Source organism: Mustela putorius, unplaced genomic scaffold (assembly GCF_011764305.1).
Source record: "Mustela putorius furo isolate JIRA1106 unplaced genomic scaffold, ASM1176430v1.1 tig00000145_pilon_pilon_pilon, whole genome shotgun sequence".
NCBI lineage: Eukaryota > Metazoa > Chordata > Mammalia > Carnivora > Mustelidae > Mustela > Mustela putorius.
The window spans coordinates 32823837-32838485 of NW_025421294.1; the positions used below are offsets into that span (position 1 = coordinate 32823837).

General features: G+C 41.2%; 1 protein-coding gene across 2 annotated transcripts in view; it reads right to left on the reverse strand.

Moving 5' to 3' along the window:
• The window catches only part of MEGF10 (multiple EGF like domains 10), a 163242-nt gene that overhangs the window by 47672 nt on the left and 100921 nt on the right, over positions 1-14649 (reverse strand). For both annotated transcript variants that reach the window (XM_045075557.1, XM_045075559.1), the window contains exons 6-8: positions 13180-13426; positions 11519-11639; positions 6993-7129 (exon numbers count right to left, since the gene is read on the reverse strand). In XM_045075557.1, coding sequence (XP_044931492.1) covers positions 6993-7129; positions 11519-11639; positions 13180-13426 — 505 coding nt within the window. The remainder of the gene's footprint in view (positions 1-6992; positions 7130-11518; positions 11640-13179; positions 13427-14649) is intronic.

A 14649-nucleotide genomic window follows, 5' to 3' on the forward strand; every position in this document is an offset into this window, starting at 1 on the left:
TTATACCTAGTGTTTTGCTTGCTAAAGATATACATACATTCATGTATATACATACTGGAAAGATACCAGGAGATACCAGAAGAGAGAGAAAAGTGACTGCTCAGATGAGGAAATTAAAATACTTGCTTTCCCTGTTTCAAAGAGAAAAGTTTGTAGCAAATTTCAAACAATGTTAATTCTCTTGGCTTTCATGGTGGCTTTAATATTTAATCTTAGCCATGTGGCTGCTTTTTGCAAAGCTAAATGGAAATAATTGCTCCTCATTTAGAAAGTTATATATTTAATAAAGAAAGTCCTCTTCAGATCTGGGCAAGTCAGAGCTATTGCAACCAGGTTTCTTCAATTCCACCTGGGGAACCCATGTCAGGGGGTGTATGGACACATGGAGTTTCCTAGTACAAAAAAAATTTTAAGGGGGTTACTATCCCCTGCTTATTAGAAGGACTGACAAATGGCAAGGAAAAAAATATCAGGTCTCAAAAATTCACTTTATCTTTTAAAAAATGACATTAGAGTCATTTCTGGTGCCAGAGGAAGGACAGGCTCTGGATAAGTTGGATCAGGTGGGCAGCTAAGTGGCTGGAAGGAACGGTGATGGAGAAGAGAAAATTCTCATCACTCCATAGAATGCGTGACCGGTTGTCAGGCCAGCCAAGTTTCTTTCTGACCTGGCAAGGTGACTTCACGGAGCCTCCTGCGACAGAAGGAGCACTTCCTGCCAAGGGAGAGGGAGACGGGGTCTCGTCTAGCCAAGCGCCTGCCATAAGGACGGTACACTTTGTGGGTGGGAATCAGCAGACACTTCCCATGTGGCTCTCGAGTCACGCCAGACCCATGGTCAGAAATGTAGGTCAGCACTGCCTTTTTTCAGATCAGTATCATACAAGCAGCAGGTGCATAATAATGAATTCAAGGATATCTGAAGGCAGGAGCAAACAGGCTGAAAAGCAAACCTTTTCCACAAGGCTTGGCATATTTTTAATAATAGGGTGTGATTAGTAACAATACCAAGTTTGGATGGGATTCTACTTAAGTGTAGAAGCTAAATCCGGTCTCCCTCTGCCCTCCACCCCTAGCTCTTTCACTCTTTGGCCGTTAACCCTGGCTGTAGCATATCCTTAATGTGATAGAGACAAGAAAAGGAGCCTCTTGTAAACTTGGTTTCACCTGATGCTTAAGACATCTTGAAGTGTGTTTGTCAAAAGGTAAAATCTTCAGATCCACTGCTCAACTAACCATTAGCAAAGTTCTGAAGTAACCGCCTACAATATAGCATAAAATCAGATGTGTGCTTTAAAATTACGCAGGAGTATACCTATTTTTAGACCACAGTATTTTTAAAAGGTACTCTATTTTTGACTTGTAAGAAGTCTTAATAAGCCAAGTCAGTTAGTTTATTCCTCGAGGACGTACACTTCAGGGAAAGAAATGCCGAGGTGCAGTCATTGGGCCTCGTCATGGATTCCGTTAAAGGCTGGTAAGAACTCTGCAGCCTGTCTGTCCAGATTTTCTTGTGATTCAGTACGAAAAAGGAAAAGATAAACAAGATAAAATAACATTGCTTTCTCTCTCTTACATGCATGGGAAAACAAATCCAATTGTTAAGCTTTGGGATCCACGATTTTAACTTTGTAAAAAGCTTAGCTCTAATAGTGGGTGAACCGAGTATAGATCGGAAGCCTGGAAAACCGTCTGCTGCCAAATGACATGGAAGCAGCGTGTATATTTTATCCTATCTTGGCAGGGACTTCCTTTTCTTTGGGAAAACAAAATCCATAATAGCTGGTCCTGACCCATATTTACTTTTCAAACCTGTAATAAAATATACTACTAGTTCATATTATAAATGGCAAGAAGCCATGTGAATTTGCCTTACTAAAGTAGCCACTGTGTAAAGCTTGGTTCATATTCTCATTTCTTTTTCATCAAAGTTGCACATGTAAGGAAACCCTGTTTATAATAGTTATGTCTACTTCCATCTACCAAACCAAGGTAACAGGATATCGTTCTGGTAGTAGACTTTTTCTATCTCAAACATAAAAGCAGAAGCACCTGGGTGGCTCAATCAGTTAAGCATCTGCCTTTGGCTCAGGTCATGGGATTAAGTCCTGCACTGGGCTCTCTGCTCAGGGGGGAGTCTGCTTCTCTGTCACCTTCTCCCTCTGCCCTCCATCTCCAGCCCATGCTCTCTCTTTGCACATGTCCACTCTCTCTCAAATAAGTAAGAAGAAAAAATTAAAAAAAAAACAGCAATCATAAAGTAGCTTATAGCTTTCAGGTTAGCAGGGTTAAAAGTCTCTGTCAAACAGACTTATCTCCCTTTTTGGCCCCTTTATCCAAAAGAGGCATCATTTCTCAGTGAATTTCATGCCCTTCATGTTGTTTATGTGGTCCCAGGCAGAACGACAACAAAAAAAGCTATCCTAGAAATTAGTAAAAGAGGTAATAGATTTTCTTACAAGTGAAGGCAGAGAGGCTGATAAAGATAGAACAAAAAATATCAGCCAGTAGAAATATGTTAATTTGGAATATATATATATATGTGTGTGTGTGTGTGTGTGTGTGTGTGTATACACTATATATAAAATTATATATATAATACAAATGTATTTATCATATATATGAATATATGTATATATCTCATATATAAAATGTATATATATTTGTTTTCATTTATTATTTTTAAAAATTTTTGGTTTTGAATAATGCTCTGGAATTGGGAAAAAAATGGATAAGCTTTAAGTAGATATAATAAAATAGGACACCAATTCCCCAAACCCATGAGATTCACAGGCTTGTTTTAATATCATTTCGACTACTACAATGCATCTTATTACAAATGGATGAAGAAGGAAATAAGTTAGCATATAAAGGGTGGCAACTCCTTCCTGCCTGGTCCTTCTGAGCATGTCCCTCTCCAGAGTGCCTGGAATAATTGGGCCAAACCATGATTTAATGTGAAAGAATCGCATTCCTCATTAAACCTGGGATCATGGATCAGTTGCCTGCCTTTTCAGCATCTGGAAGTGCTGCTCTGGGGGAAATATACAAAGCAATGGAAAACAGCCAACTTTTCCACAATCCTAGATCCAGGAAAGTTCTCCCAGTGGAGACCAACGCTACGTCCCCCCAATTCCTGTCTGTCATTTCTGACTTTACCTCCTTTGACTCACTTTCCTTCTTCACTTGCAGGTTCTACGGAACACAAGTGTGGCCGGACAGTCCCACCTTCGCCGGAGCAGGGAGCATGACCGAGGTACAGATCTCTCCCTCTGGCTCACTCTTGGGAAACACAAGCTACGAGCATGGCCCCAAAGGCCTGAGCAATTCCAGGGAATCATCATGAAGAACACTCTTTTAACCCTTTCAGAGGAATTTCTGGGAGGCTCTGGAAATCATCCTCTCTCCCTTCTTGCCTGGCCGGGCCACAGTACATTTCCCCACCCCAATGTCCTCCCAACCTTTCCGCAAACCCCCAAGACTATTATGCGGGCATCCCCTGGGCTGCTCTGCCTGCCTACAAGGTATCTGTTTTGTTTGTTCTGTCTTCGCTCTGGCTGGCAGGGCCATCCCCACATCCTGGGAAGGCTTTGCCAGCAGCGCCCTGTGGTGGTACCTGCTCCTTCAGGCAGCAGAACTCTGGTTTAACCTCAGAGATCAAGTTCCGCTGACTTCTCAAAACAGGGAAATGCCAAGACCCCAGGCCCTCAAAGCTGCCTTTACCACACCTTCTGCCACAAACTGCCCCATAGCTACTCATTTTTCCCTACTGTAGTGACAAATGTGCATGTGTGTGTGTGTGTGTGTGTGTGTGTGTCTGGAACCCAGATGGAGATGGTATAATTGAAAACAGAAATCACATCATCAGTTTACTGGCAAAACAGAAGTTATCAGAACAACAACGCAAGGAGAAGTTCCCTCTTCACTTTCCTTTGTCTTTCTTTGGCTCCTTGCCCTCTTTGCCTTAATCTAAAATTCACCTGGAAATCAGCTGTTACTCCCCTTCCCTGCATTCTAAATCAGATGACTATAGGCTCGCCTGACATGTTTGTTGTTTCTGTGTTGCCTCAAATTTGAGCCTTAAACTGTGAGGGGACAAGAAAAAAAAATTATATAGCTGATCCTTGAGTAACATGGTTTTGGAAGTATATGTCCACTTACGGATTTTTTCCTTCATACACACAGTACTAGAAATATATTTTCTCTTCCTTATGATTCTCTTAACATTTTCTTTTCTCTAGCTCACTTCATTGTAAGAATACAATATATAACACATATAACATAAAAATATGTGTAAATTGACTGTTTATATTATCAGTGATGCTTCCTACATAGTAGGCTATTAGTAGTAAAGTTTTGGGGGAGCCCAAAGTTACATATGATTTTTTTTTAATTTTTAATTTTTTATAAACATATATTTTTATCCCCAGGGGTACAGGTCTGTGAATCACCAGGTTACACACTTCACAGTACATATGATTTTTAACCCACTGAGCCACCCAGGTGCCCCCCAAAGTTACATATGATTTTTTACTGCATGAGAGGTCAGTGTCCCAAAGCCCTGAGTTTTTCAAAGGTCAACAGTATTTGATTTTTTAGTGCCCTAAAATATTAGGCAAAAATATTATTTGGGATTCTGAATAAGATAGTAAGTTCAGAATTCATCTAAAAACATCTATCTAAAACACAACCGTAAGCCAAGATATAAGTCACAAAAACTTTCTAAGAAGTCCTAGAACATATTACATGGGTACCTCAGTGACTCAGTTGGTTAGGTGACTGCCTTAGGCTCAGGTCATGATCCTGGAGTCTCAGGATCAAGTCCCACATTGGACTCCCTGCTCAGCAGGGAGTCTGTTTCTCCCACTAACCTCTCTCTCTCAAATACATAAATACAATATTTAAAAAATATATTACAAAGACCAAGCTCTGAAGGGTGCTGTAATAATTTATAACATCCAAAAATTAAGGTAAAATACATAGCTATATTAACAAAAGATGAAAAGTCTTTTAATGAAGTTAAACAAATACTACTAAGAGAAGTTCTTAATAAAAACAGGGATTAAAAAAAAAACCACTTAACAATAAGTTTACTAAAAACCAGTAACAAATATGAAACTACACTGAAGCCATTTTCAATAAAATTAAGATAGGAGTTTCTGCTTTGACCTCTATTTGTCCTTACTGATTTAGAGGCTTAAATTAATGCAATCATTTCAAGAAAGGAAATAATCATTATAATACTGAAAAGCAGAGACAAGTACCTTTTTTGATAAATGATGAAACAACTGGTATTTGCTAAACATAACATCAGAATTAATTAAAAATTTTGGTGGAGAGGCTAAATAAAAAACACTCAGGGGCGCCTGGGTGGCTCAGTGGGTTAAGCCGCTGCCTTCAGCTCAGGTCATGATCTCGGGGTCCTGGGATCGAGTCCCGCATCGGGCTCTCTGCTCAGCAGGGAGCCTGCTTCCTCCTCTCTCTCTCTCTGCCTGCCTCTCTGCCTACTTGTGATCTCTCTCTGTCAAATAAATAAATAAAATCTTTAAAAAAAAAAAAAACACTCAGGAACAAGTTTTCCTTTATCTTGAAGTAGCCAATTAGAAACAGAAATGACATTTTTCCAAAAAATACAAATTAATTAGAGTTAAAGTTAAGAAGAAATTCTAAGTTGAGAGGTGGTGGGGGTGGGGGGAAACCATGCTACAGTATCTTAATAAAAGTTAAAAAAAAAAAGATCAGGACTTTGGAAAGAAAAAAAAAAAGGAGGAAAGAAGGTTGAAGAAATACTTAGGTCACAGATCTCACTAAAAAATAATGATAGCTAATTTTTATTGAGTTCCTAGACATAAATTAAATTGATAATCACTGGTATTTAGACGGTTCAGAGAAATTACTCAACTAGAATAAGAACTAATGTTTGTAAGCTTCCACACTGTTCTAACTGCTTTAATGTACTTATTCAATCTTGATTCAACTCCAGAAGAGAGTAAAATTATAATTTGAGTATTAGCAATGAGGATGTGTCGAAGGACACAGGTTCCAAAAATCTTTGTTTTGAGCCAACATAGTCCCCTATCTCTCCAAACTTTTTTCTTCAATTTTACACACACATCCACTAAGCCTGGTTAGCTGGTCTTTCAGGATATAAGAAATGAAAGAGCAAATTAGAAGGCGCAGCATGAGCAAAACCGTCTAGGGTAACACTTTATTATCTAATATGAAATATGACAGTGGCTGGAAGAGTCACATGAGTACAGCCACACATTTGCTCTTATTTCATGTGGGACTGGAGAGCACTAGCAATCCCATCGGATCTTCCTCAGTCACTGCCGCACAGGAAAATAACTGATTTTCTTAATGAAATACTGAATCGTAAGACCCTAACTCTATGCCCCACATACTTGCTAAAGATAACCAGGTACACATCCAATTTTGAAATAAATCTACCAAAAAATGTTTGAAATATATTTTGATCTTTGAAGTGGCTGTCCAACCACTCGACGGTTGAACCTGACATACTCACTATAGGTTCTGGATAGCTGATATTTTTTAATCTATGTTTTTGAATGTTTCCTCTATATCTTCAATTAAGTATCATCTATGGCTTACTTTCTTTCTTTTTTAACATGTTTTAAAAGATTTTTTATTTGTTTATCTTATAGACAGAGATCACAAGTAGGCAGAGAGGCAGGCAGAGAGAGAAGGAAGCAGGCTCCCTGCTGAGCAGAGAGTCCAATGTAGGGCTCCATCCCAGGACCCTGGAACCATGACCTGAGCCAAAGGCAGAGGCTTTAACCCACTGAGCCACCCAGGCACCCCTGTGTCTCACTTTCTACACACTGAGTTGGGAAATAATATATCAAATGCACTGATACTTTATAGATACCTCTGGAATGTTACAGAATAATCACAGAGGTGTTCCCTGGGCTCTTCAAGCTTTCCTTTCACGCCATTACAAGCAGTTGGAGAAAGATGAGACTATCCCTTACCGTTCCCCTGTGTATCCTGGACTGCAATGACATTGGCCTGTGGCAGCATCACACGTCCCTCCGTTATGGCACTGACATTCTTGTGAACAGTTCTTTCCGAAGCGACCCTCCGGGCAAGGCTGACCACACACTGTGCCCTGCATTCAAAGAGACTTGGAAAATTACATGGGCCTCCAGCCAGGGAAGGGCCAAAGGAGGAGGGAAAGAAGAGAGGAAACAGAAAGGGAGGAAGGTATAGGGGCACAGGGCTTCACGAGAATTAGATGAAGGGGATTTTAGAACACACGCACTCTGCTCAGCATCTTTAAAACATTAGAAATTTTAAATGAACTTATTTACTTAGAAAGCCAAAACTCAAGATATGTTTGAAGATGGCAGAATAATCTTAAGAAACACCCATATTAAAAAACTGAAGTATAAGATAAAGTTACATGAAATTATTATGGTAACCTCAGAAATTTATAAATCCTCCTAAGTGTTTTTCCATGCATCCTTACATGTATAATAAGTCAACAATACTTATCGAGCATCTATTACAGAAACAGCAACATCTGGTGCAAATGGAATATCCAAATGCTTTACCATATGTTCTAAAGAAAATATACATTATCAGTGGTTTTATGTCTTAAGGTATAATGGAGCATGAGATGGAAATTTTGTGTACCTGAATTAACAGTAACATCACCTAAGACAGTAGTCCTGTAAGAATGAACCCAGACATATTATTTCAGAAGAAAAACACTTTTATTTTCAGCAGGTTGAACAAACATTGCTGGGCCAAGATCAATAAGAAAGCTTATTTCCTGGGAAGAAAAATCAAGAGAGTAACTTGGACATGTCTCCTCACCCTAGAAGCTGTCCATCTTGTCATGCGCTATCATTATATTTATTCCAATCCTATGTTTATAGGAATAAGTACCAATAGGTCAATGAAATACTATGATTTTCTACTTCATGTGGCTATATAACTTGGGCTTATAGCTTATCATCTGTTTATTGGAGTTACTGTTAGCACAAACAGCATATCCCAAATAACAGAGATTTTTAAACTGTTTTTTTTTTTTTAACTGTTGCAAGCTGTTGCTCTGTCCTCCTTCTCCCTAAAAAAAGGCAGACTGTGGGCACTCTGAAATTGGAGGCTAGCGAACACCAGATGGTTTTGTAAATGTTTATTCTGGATAGCGTAAGAAAATACATTTCCTCTAACTCCTGGCTACCCACAAAGGCAGTTGGTGTGCTAATTAAGTCTCCTCTGGTGGTTTTTAGCTATCTACAAACAGGGAAAGTTCTTCCACAGACTCTTGGAACCAAAAAAGCCTTTGAGAGATGATTCAGACCAATGCCTCACTGAGAATCATCTATGTGTCAGGCATAGAGCTAAGCTCTGAGAATCAAAGATAAGGTCAAAACCTTTAATTTGTTCACAATGTGGTGCTGGGGGATAAATGCAAAAATAGCTCTAATTCCTCCATTCTAGCACAACTATCAACATGCCTGAAAAAATAGTGTGCCAGGAGTCAATTTGCCGTAAGCTGGAGTTCTGGTCAAAGTTCTCATTCTCTCAAGGACTGACTCTGGCTGCATTTGTTAAGAGTCCCACATCAGCTTCAGAGATGCTGTGGAAATACTGTTTATGAATAAAGATTTATGTGAGCAAATAGCTTTAAATGAGACATTCCTCTCCTGAGTTGAAATACACACATGTGTATGTGAAAAGGAATATATATTCATCTTTGAAAAGCACCTAGAGAGACAGCACAAATAAAATATTGTAGAGAGAAGTATAAGTTAGGAGCTAAGCTATGCAGATTGAGAAATGACCCAAAGCATTCAGTAAGAAACTTCTGTCCAGGTAGGGGGCCCGGAATATAGAGGAAGAGGTGGAGGGGAGGCCCCACTGGGTTGATGGATCCATCCACCCAGTTACTGGGACTCACTGTCCGAGCCTGTGATTGCCACGATCCTGCATCATAACCACCCCAATCAAGAAGAAATTTCCGGTCTCAAGATGAGGCAACACTACCAACAATGTCTGTACACCAGTACTAAGAGTAGAATGCTTGCGCTCTTCATCCAAACACAGAGCTCTCTGGACACTCTGCTGCCCCAACAAAAACCTTCCCTGGCCAAGGACCAAACAATGGCCAAAAGGGCAAAAGAATGCCCACAAGAAATGAAGAACAGAAGGAATCAAAGATAATTCAATACTTCCGTCTTGAGCAACTAAGAAAGAAATGCTGGTTTTAACTAAGACTTTTAAAAATCCAAAAAGGAGTAGCCTTAAGAAAGGCCTGGGTGTGTCACAAGTTTGTTCCTATTAACACTGACTTTGCTGGGCATACACTCCTCAAGAGCTCCTTTGTTCACCCCACCATCAGGCACTCAATAAAAGCCCCCTCACTCTGACTCCATTGCCTCATGAAGTTTCTCCAGGCTCTGCCTCTAGAACCAGACCTTGTCTCACCTGCTTACCTCTCTAACTCTCACCTTGGGTCTGGTATTTCTTTTCCACTTTTCTCCATGGCCCTCACACCTTGAGCACTCCCTTTCTTCCCGTGATTCTTACCAGGAAGTGAACTCCAGTTCTCCTTTGCTTCAGGACTACCACAAGGACATCAGTGGACCCATTCCATCCCAGAGTTGGCTCCTAAGGTGCCAGCTTGGGTGGAGCCCCATCAGATTGTGGCTTTATGTGTACAGGTCATCTAGGTTGGGGGTCTAACAGAAGAGTGACAAATATGTATCTGGACTCAGGTGAGGGAAGGTCAAGATTTAGAAAAATCACAGGATGACTGTTAAAGCCATGAACCTGGTGAGACTGCCAGAGATTTATAAGGAGAAAAGAGAAGAAGAATAAGACTGAAACCCAGGAAATACTGCAATGCAGTATGTAGAAGATGGAGGTTAGGAAAAAGAGATCTTCAGTAACAGAGGTAGAGGGTTAGCAGAGGCATGGAAAGATTATGAAGGAGGGAGATGGATGAGCAACAGGGCTGTATGTTTTGGCTTAATCAAGCAGTATGAGAACAGAAGAGTCATCACTGGATTTGGGAACTCAGCTTCACTACAGCTCCTGGAGATAGCAGGTGAGAGTGAAATTTCTTAAATTTTGTTTAATGAAGGAAACAGACATTGGTCGTTTGTTCTTGTGCCTTGAAGCAGATGTACGCATAAACCAATGCCGGTAAGGATCAATACCATTCCCAGGTTTCAGAGAAATCTGATTAGCAAACCAGCTTTGACACTGAGTGTGTCACATAACACCAAGTCTGTGACATACTACATGAAGAAAGTGTGACATGGTCAAAGTTTGGGAAACGTGGTAAGTGACAGCTCCTCTTGGATTTTCATGCTGAAGGATTTGAGAAACTCTGCAATACTTGATAACTGGGTTTGCCTCATTGTGTCTCTGGATGTACATGACCAGATAATTTTTTCACATATGACCTATTCCTTTGAGAATAATGATTTCAAAGAACAACAATGACTTATGGAACTTAATTATAAAAACAAGTATAGACATATTTCATTTTATTCTGCTTTGCTTTGCTGTGCTTCACAGATATATTTTTTCTTATTTTTTAAACAAACTGAAGGCCTGTGACAATCCTGCATGTCCACTGTCCACTGACAGTGGAGCATGTCCACTGTCACCATTTTTCTAACAACATTTATTCCTTTAGTGTATCTATGTCATATTTTGGTAACTCTTGTTGATATCTGAAAAAAGATTTCATTATTATTATGTTCATTGTGGTGATCTGTGATTAGTGATGTCTGATATTACTACAGTAATTATTTTGGTATGTACATTGGTTTTTTAGACATAATGCCATCGTACTCTTCATAGATTACAGTATAGCACAGCATAAAACAACATTTATGTGTAAGAAGAAACCAAAAATTAATTTGACTCACTTTATTGTGATTCCACTTTATTGCTGAGGTTTGGAACTAAACCCAAAGTATATCTGAGGTACACCAACATTTAGAAATTTCCAGTATTTGACAGCCCTGTCATATGTGTGATGAGGTATTTACCTCTCTTTTTTTTTTTTTTTTTTGTCCTGAGGGAAAGTGAAGGACAGATGGCCCCTATGTTTTCCATGAGGACCCTTAGTGCATGTCAAGATTTTTTTTTTTAAGATTTTATTCATTTATCTGACAGACAGAGATCACAAGTAGGCAGAGAGGCAGGCAGAGAGAGAGGGGGACGCAGGCTCCCTGCTGAGCAGAGAGCCCGACGTGGGGCTCGATCCCAGGACCCTGGGATCACGACCTGAGCCGAAGGCAGAGGCTTTAACCCACTGAGCCACCCAGACGCCCCAGTGCATGTCAAGATTTAATCACCTTCTACCTGAAGAGGGAAGGAAGGACACCAGCTTTGAAAACGGTCAGCTATCTCCAATTTCGCAATCTCTAACCATCAGGGTAACTTTCCTTTGTGCTAGAGTCCTCCATGTGTATTTTCACTTGAGCATCCTTCAACAGGTGACTTTGGAGGGTGGGGAAGGAAGGGAGCTTACCAGCCAGCCGGAAGGACAAGAGCATTCTCCAGTGACATGATGACAAACTCCTCCATTTTGGCAGGGGCATCTCTGCTCACACTGTGGACCATGCTTGCCAGGGGGACAAAGATCCTCACAGCTGAGGAATTGATGTGTGACAAAGGATATCGTTATTACCCAACCACAAGACCCTCAGGTTCACAGACTCAACAGGGACCTGAAACAGGGACCTGCCCAGGGTCCTGCCCAGGGACCTGAAATAGACAAGCTTTCTCAGCTCAAAATTCTTCATTTCATTAACATCAAAGCATTAATCACACTGGCTGGAAAGGTCTTTGAGGGGTGGTCTACACCTTTCCTTTCTTTGGGGCTATTTTCTAGTGAAACTATTCCTAATTTGAAGAGAATGCTTCCTATCTAAGAGCACCGAGGATGACTCTTCTCAGCCATACACTCCTTGGTGACAGGAATATTCCATGCAACTAGTCTAAAGCTGCTGTGTGATATTTGAGGTCTGCTGTTGTTTGTGGGTTTATTCCAACCTCAGAGGAGGCTGAAACATTTGCACATCCCCTGCTTTGTACACATATTCTTCATAATCAATTTCCAGCATTCTCTTCTTGAGCCTCATCATTTTCTGTGTCCTTAACTCCCACCCTTTTCCTATGAATGAACCTTCTTCTCTAAGCCTTTAATTGCCTTGTTTGTGCTCTAATAAAACTGCTCCAAGTTTCCCAAAGCCCTATTCAATTGTGGCCTTGATAAAAACCCATAAAAGCAATATTAACAATTAAGTAGTTTGAGATGATCATTCATTCTTCTGAAAATGAGGGCTTTCTAGGCTAATCAGTTTTTTCTTTAGCTCTACTTTATAGCTGTTAATACTGTTGGCAGGAAGTATTTACCTAATCAGCCACATTTTTTCAAGTTTTAATTCTATGATTTACAAGTGTAATTTTCTCAGTAAGGGAGCAAGATTTTTCTATTCTCTTTTCTTTCTTTCTTTTTTTTTTTTTTTTTTTTTTTGGCAAATTTTGCCTCTTATTCTGTTTACTGATACCAGCCAACTGAAGAAAGTCCCTCACACAAAATAAAGTAGTGGAGGTTAAGAAGTTGCATCAATTGTATCCAGAAAAAATAAAACTATCTGTGTGCACGTATCCTACCAAGATCTGACATATTTCTTTTATGGTCAATGAGCAACATATGTATCCACAGGCATTAAATAACCCAGTTAGCCTTTTATCGTGGATTGTCTCAAACATCTTCCCCTTTTTCTCTTTTCTATGGCACTGAACCCACCCAGCCTTATCCAGCAATACAACATGGACCATTAATAATAAATGCAATTGTGGGGGAATTAAAGCAGAACCTCAAATCTGTCCCAACCCCCTCCCACCACCAATATCACCACTCAACGTAAAGCCTGGTCCTCTCTATCTCTGCCTGGCCAAAAGGAAAAACATGGAAGCTGGCCATCAGACTCCGGCTGGAGTCTGAAGTTCAAGGAACATCTCAGGGCTGTCACTGTTGATCTCCCCGCTCTGTGCCCAGAGCCCCGCCCTTTCAGTGACTTCAGGCAGCAACAGAAACAGGAGCCCAGAAATAGGAAGGGGGAAGCAGCATGAATGGAGAAGGTGAGCAGACTGTGCCCCGCTGCTCTGCGGCATGTCACTTACAAGGCTCCAGTATACCCTGGTGGGCAGCGGCATTCCCCTGTGACGTGGTCGCAGGTGGCGCCATTCTGACACTGGCATCTCTGGTGACAGTCATTACCGTAGGTACCCTGCTCACAGCGGTCCTCGCAACGCCAGCCCCGGAAGCCTGCTGCGCAGTGGCAAGCCCCTGTGATGGGGTTGCACAGAGCCCCATTTTTGCACTGGCACCGGCTGCTGCAGTGGGGCCCCCAGTGATCACCATCACAGGCTGTAGGGGGAGAAAGGAGAGAGGGCATCAGAGGATGGATGGAGGCAACAGCAAGCTCTTCAAAACCAGCTTTCCTCTGCTCTTGATGAGAATGGCTTGGTGATCCCTTCATCGCCTGTCCATAGCTGGACAGCAGGGCCCTGGCACCAGCCCAGGGTAAGGTCTCATAAATGTGTTCAGCACTAAATGGGCCACTTCTAGTTACAACATTGCTGAAGCAGGGCTACGATGTCCAGCTTCATGCCTTTGCTTAGCCTGTTTCCAGCACCTGGAGTGTTGAGTCTGATGTGGTGATGGGAGGATGTAAGAAGCATAGAAGGAGAAGAGGCTGGCTCCCCAGATGGGAAGGTGCAGCTCAGGCAAGGGCTTGAATGCACAGGAAGGAGTTGGAGTGCATCTTGTGAATAAGGAATTGGTCATAAGGGATTTTAAGCAAGGAGAGACAATGTAGGTTTGCATCCTAGTAAGGTCAGTGGGCTATAGTCTGGGGAAGGGGCAGGAAGGAGCTCACAACAAAAGGCAGGGAGAAGGGCAGGAAAAATACAGCAGATCAGAATGTAAATGAGATTCAGGGACCTGACCTTGGGCAGTGGCGGTGAAGACCAAGAGGGGTCCTGCAGGCTGACCTACTGGGAAGCAGACTGACCCCACTATACGTCTAGGCCAGAGCAATCCAAAGGAAAACTGCTGATCTGCTTTCAAGCTATCAGTCAAAAGATGCATGGATTGGGAGGTAATCAGAAAAAAACGGAGAGTAATGGATTTGAACACTGAAATTCACTGACTTGCTTAAAAAAAAAATAAAACAAACACTTAGGACAGCAAAGAAAAATGACAATAAGCATGATTTCAGAGTTGTGAGATCAAGCCCTGTGTGGAGTTTGGCACTTCCTCTCCCTCCCTCCTTACCCCCCCCCCCACCAATCCTCCCTGTCCACCCACTCACACAGGAACTCAAGCACACTCTTTCTTTCCAAAGGAGAGGAAAAGTGGCTGCAATTCACAATGAGCGGGAAGAGGCGAGCGGGAAAGGAAAAATCCTCGATCCCAAACATCCTAAAAATTATAAGGGGTGATGATAAGCCAAAACCAACTCTTAATATTCATTGCCTAGCCAGCTGCCTATTTATTTATTAATTAGATGCTATAAAAATCACTAGGGAAGATGCGCTCTGCCTGGAGCACTTAGGATAAACTGCTTTTATGATTTAAAAAACAGTTTC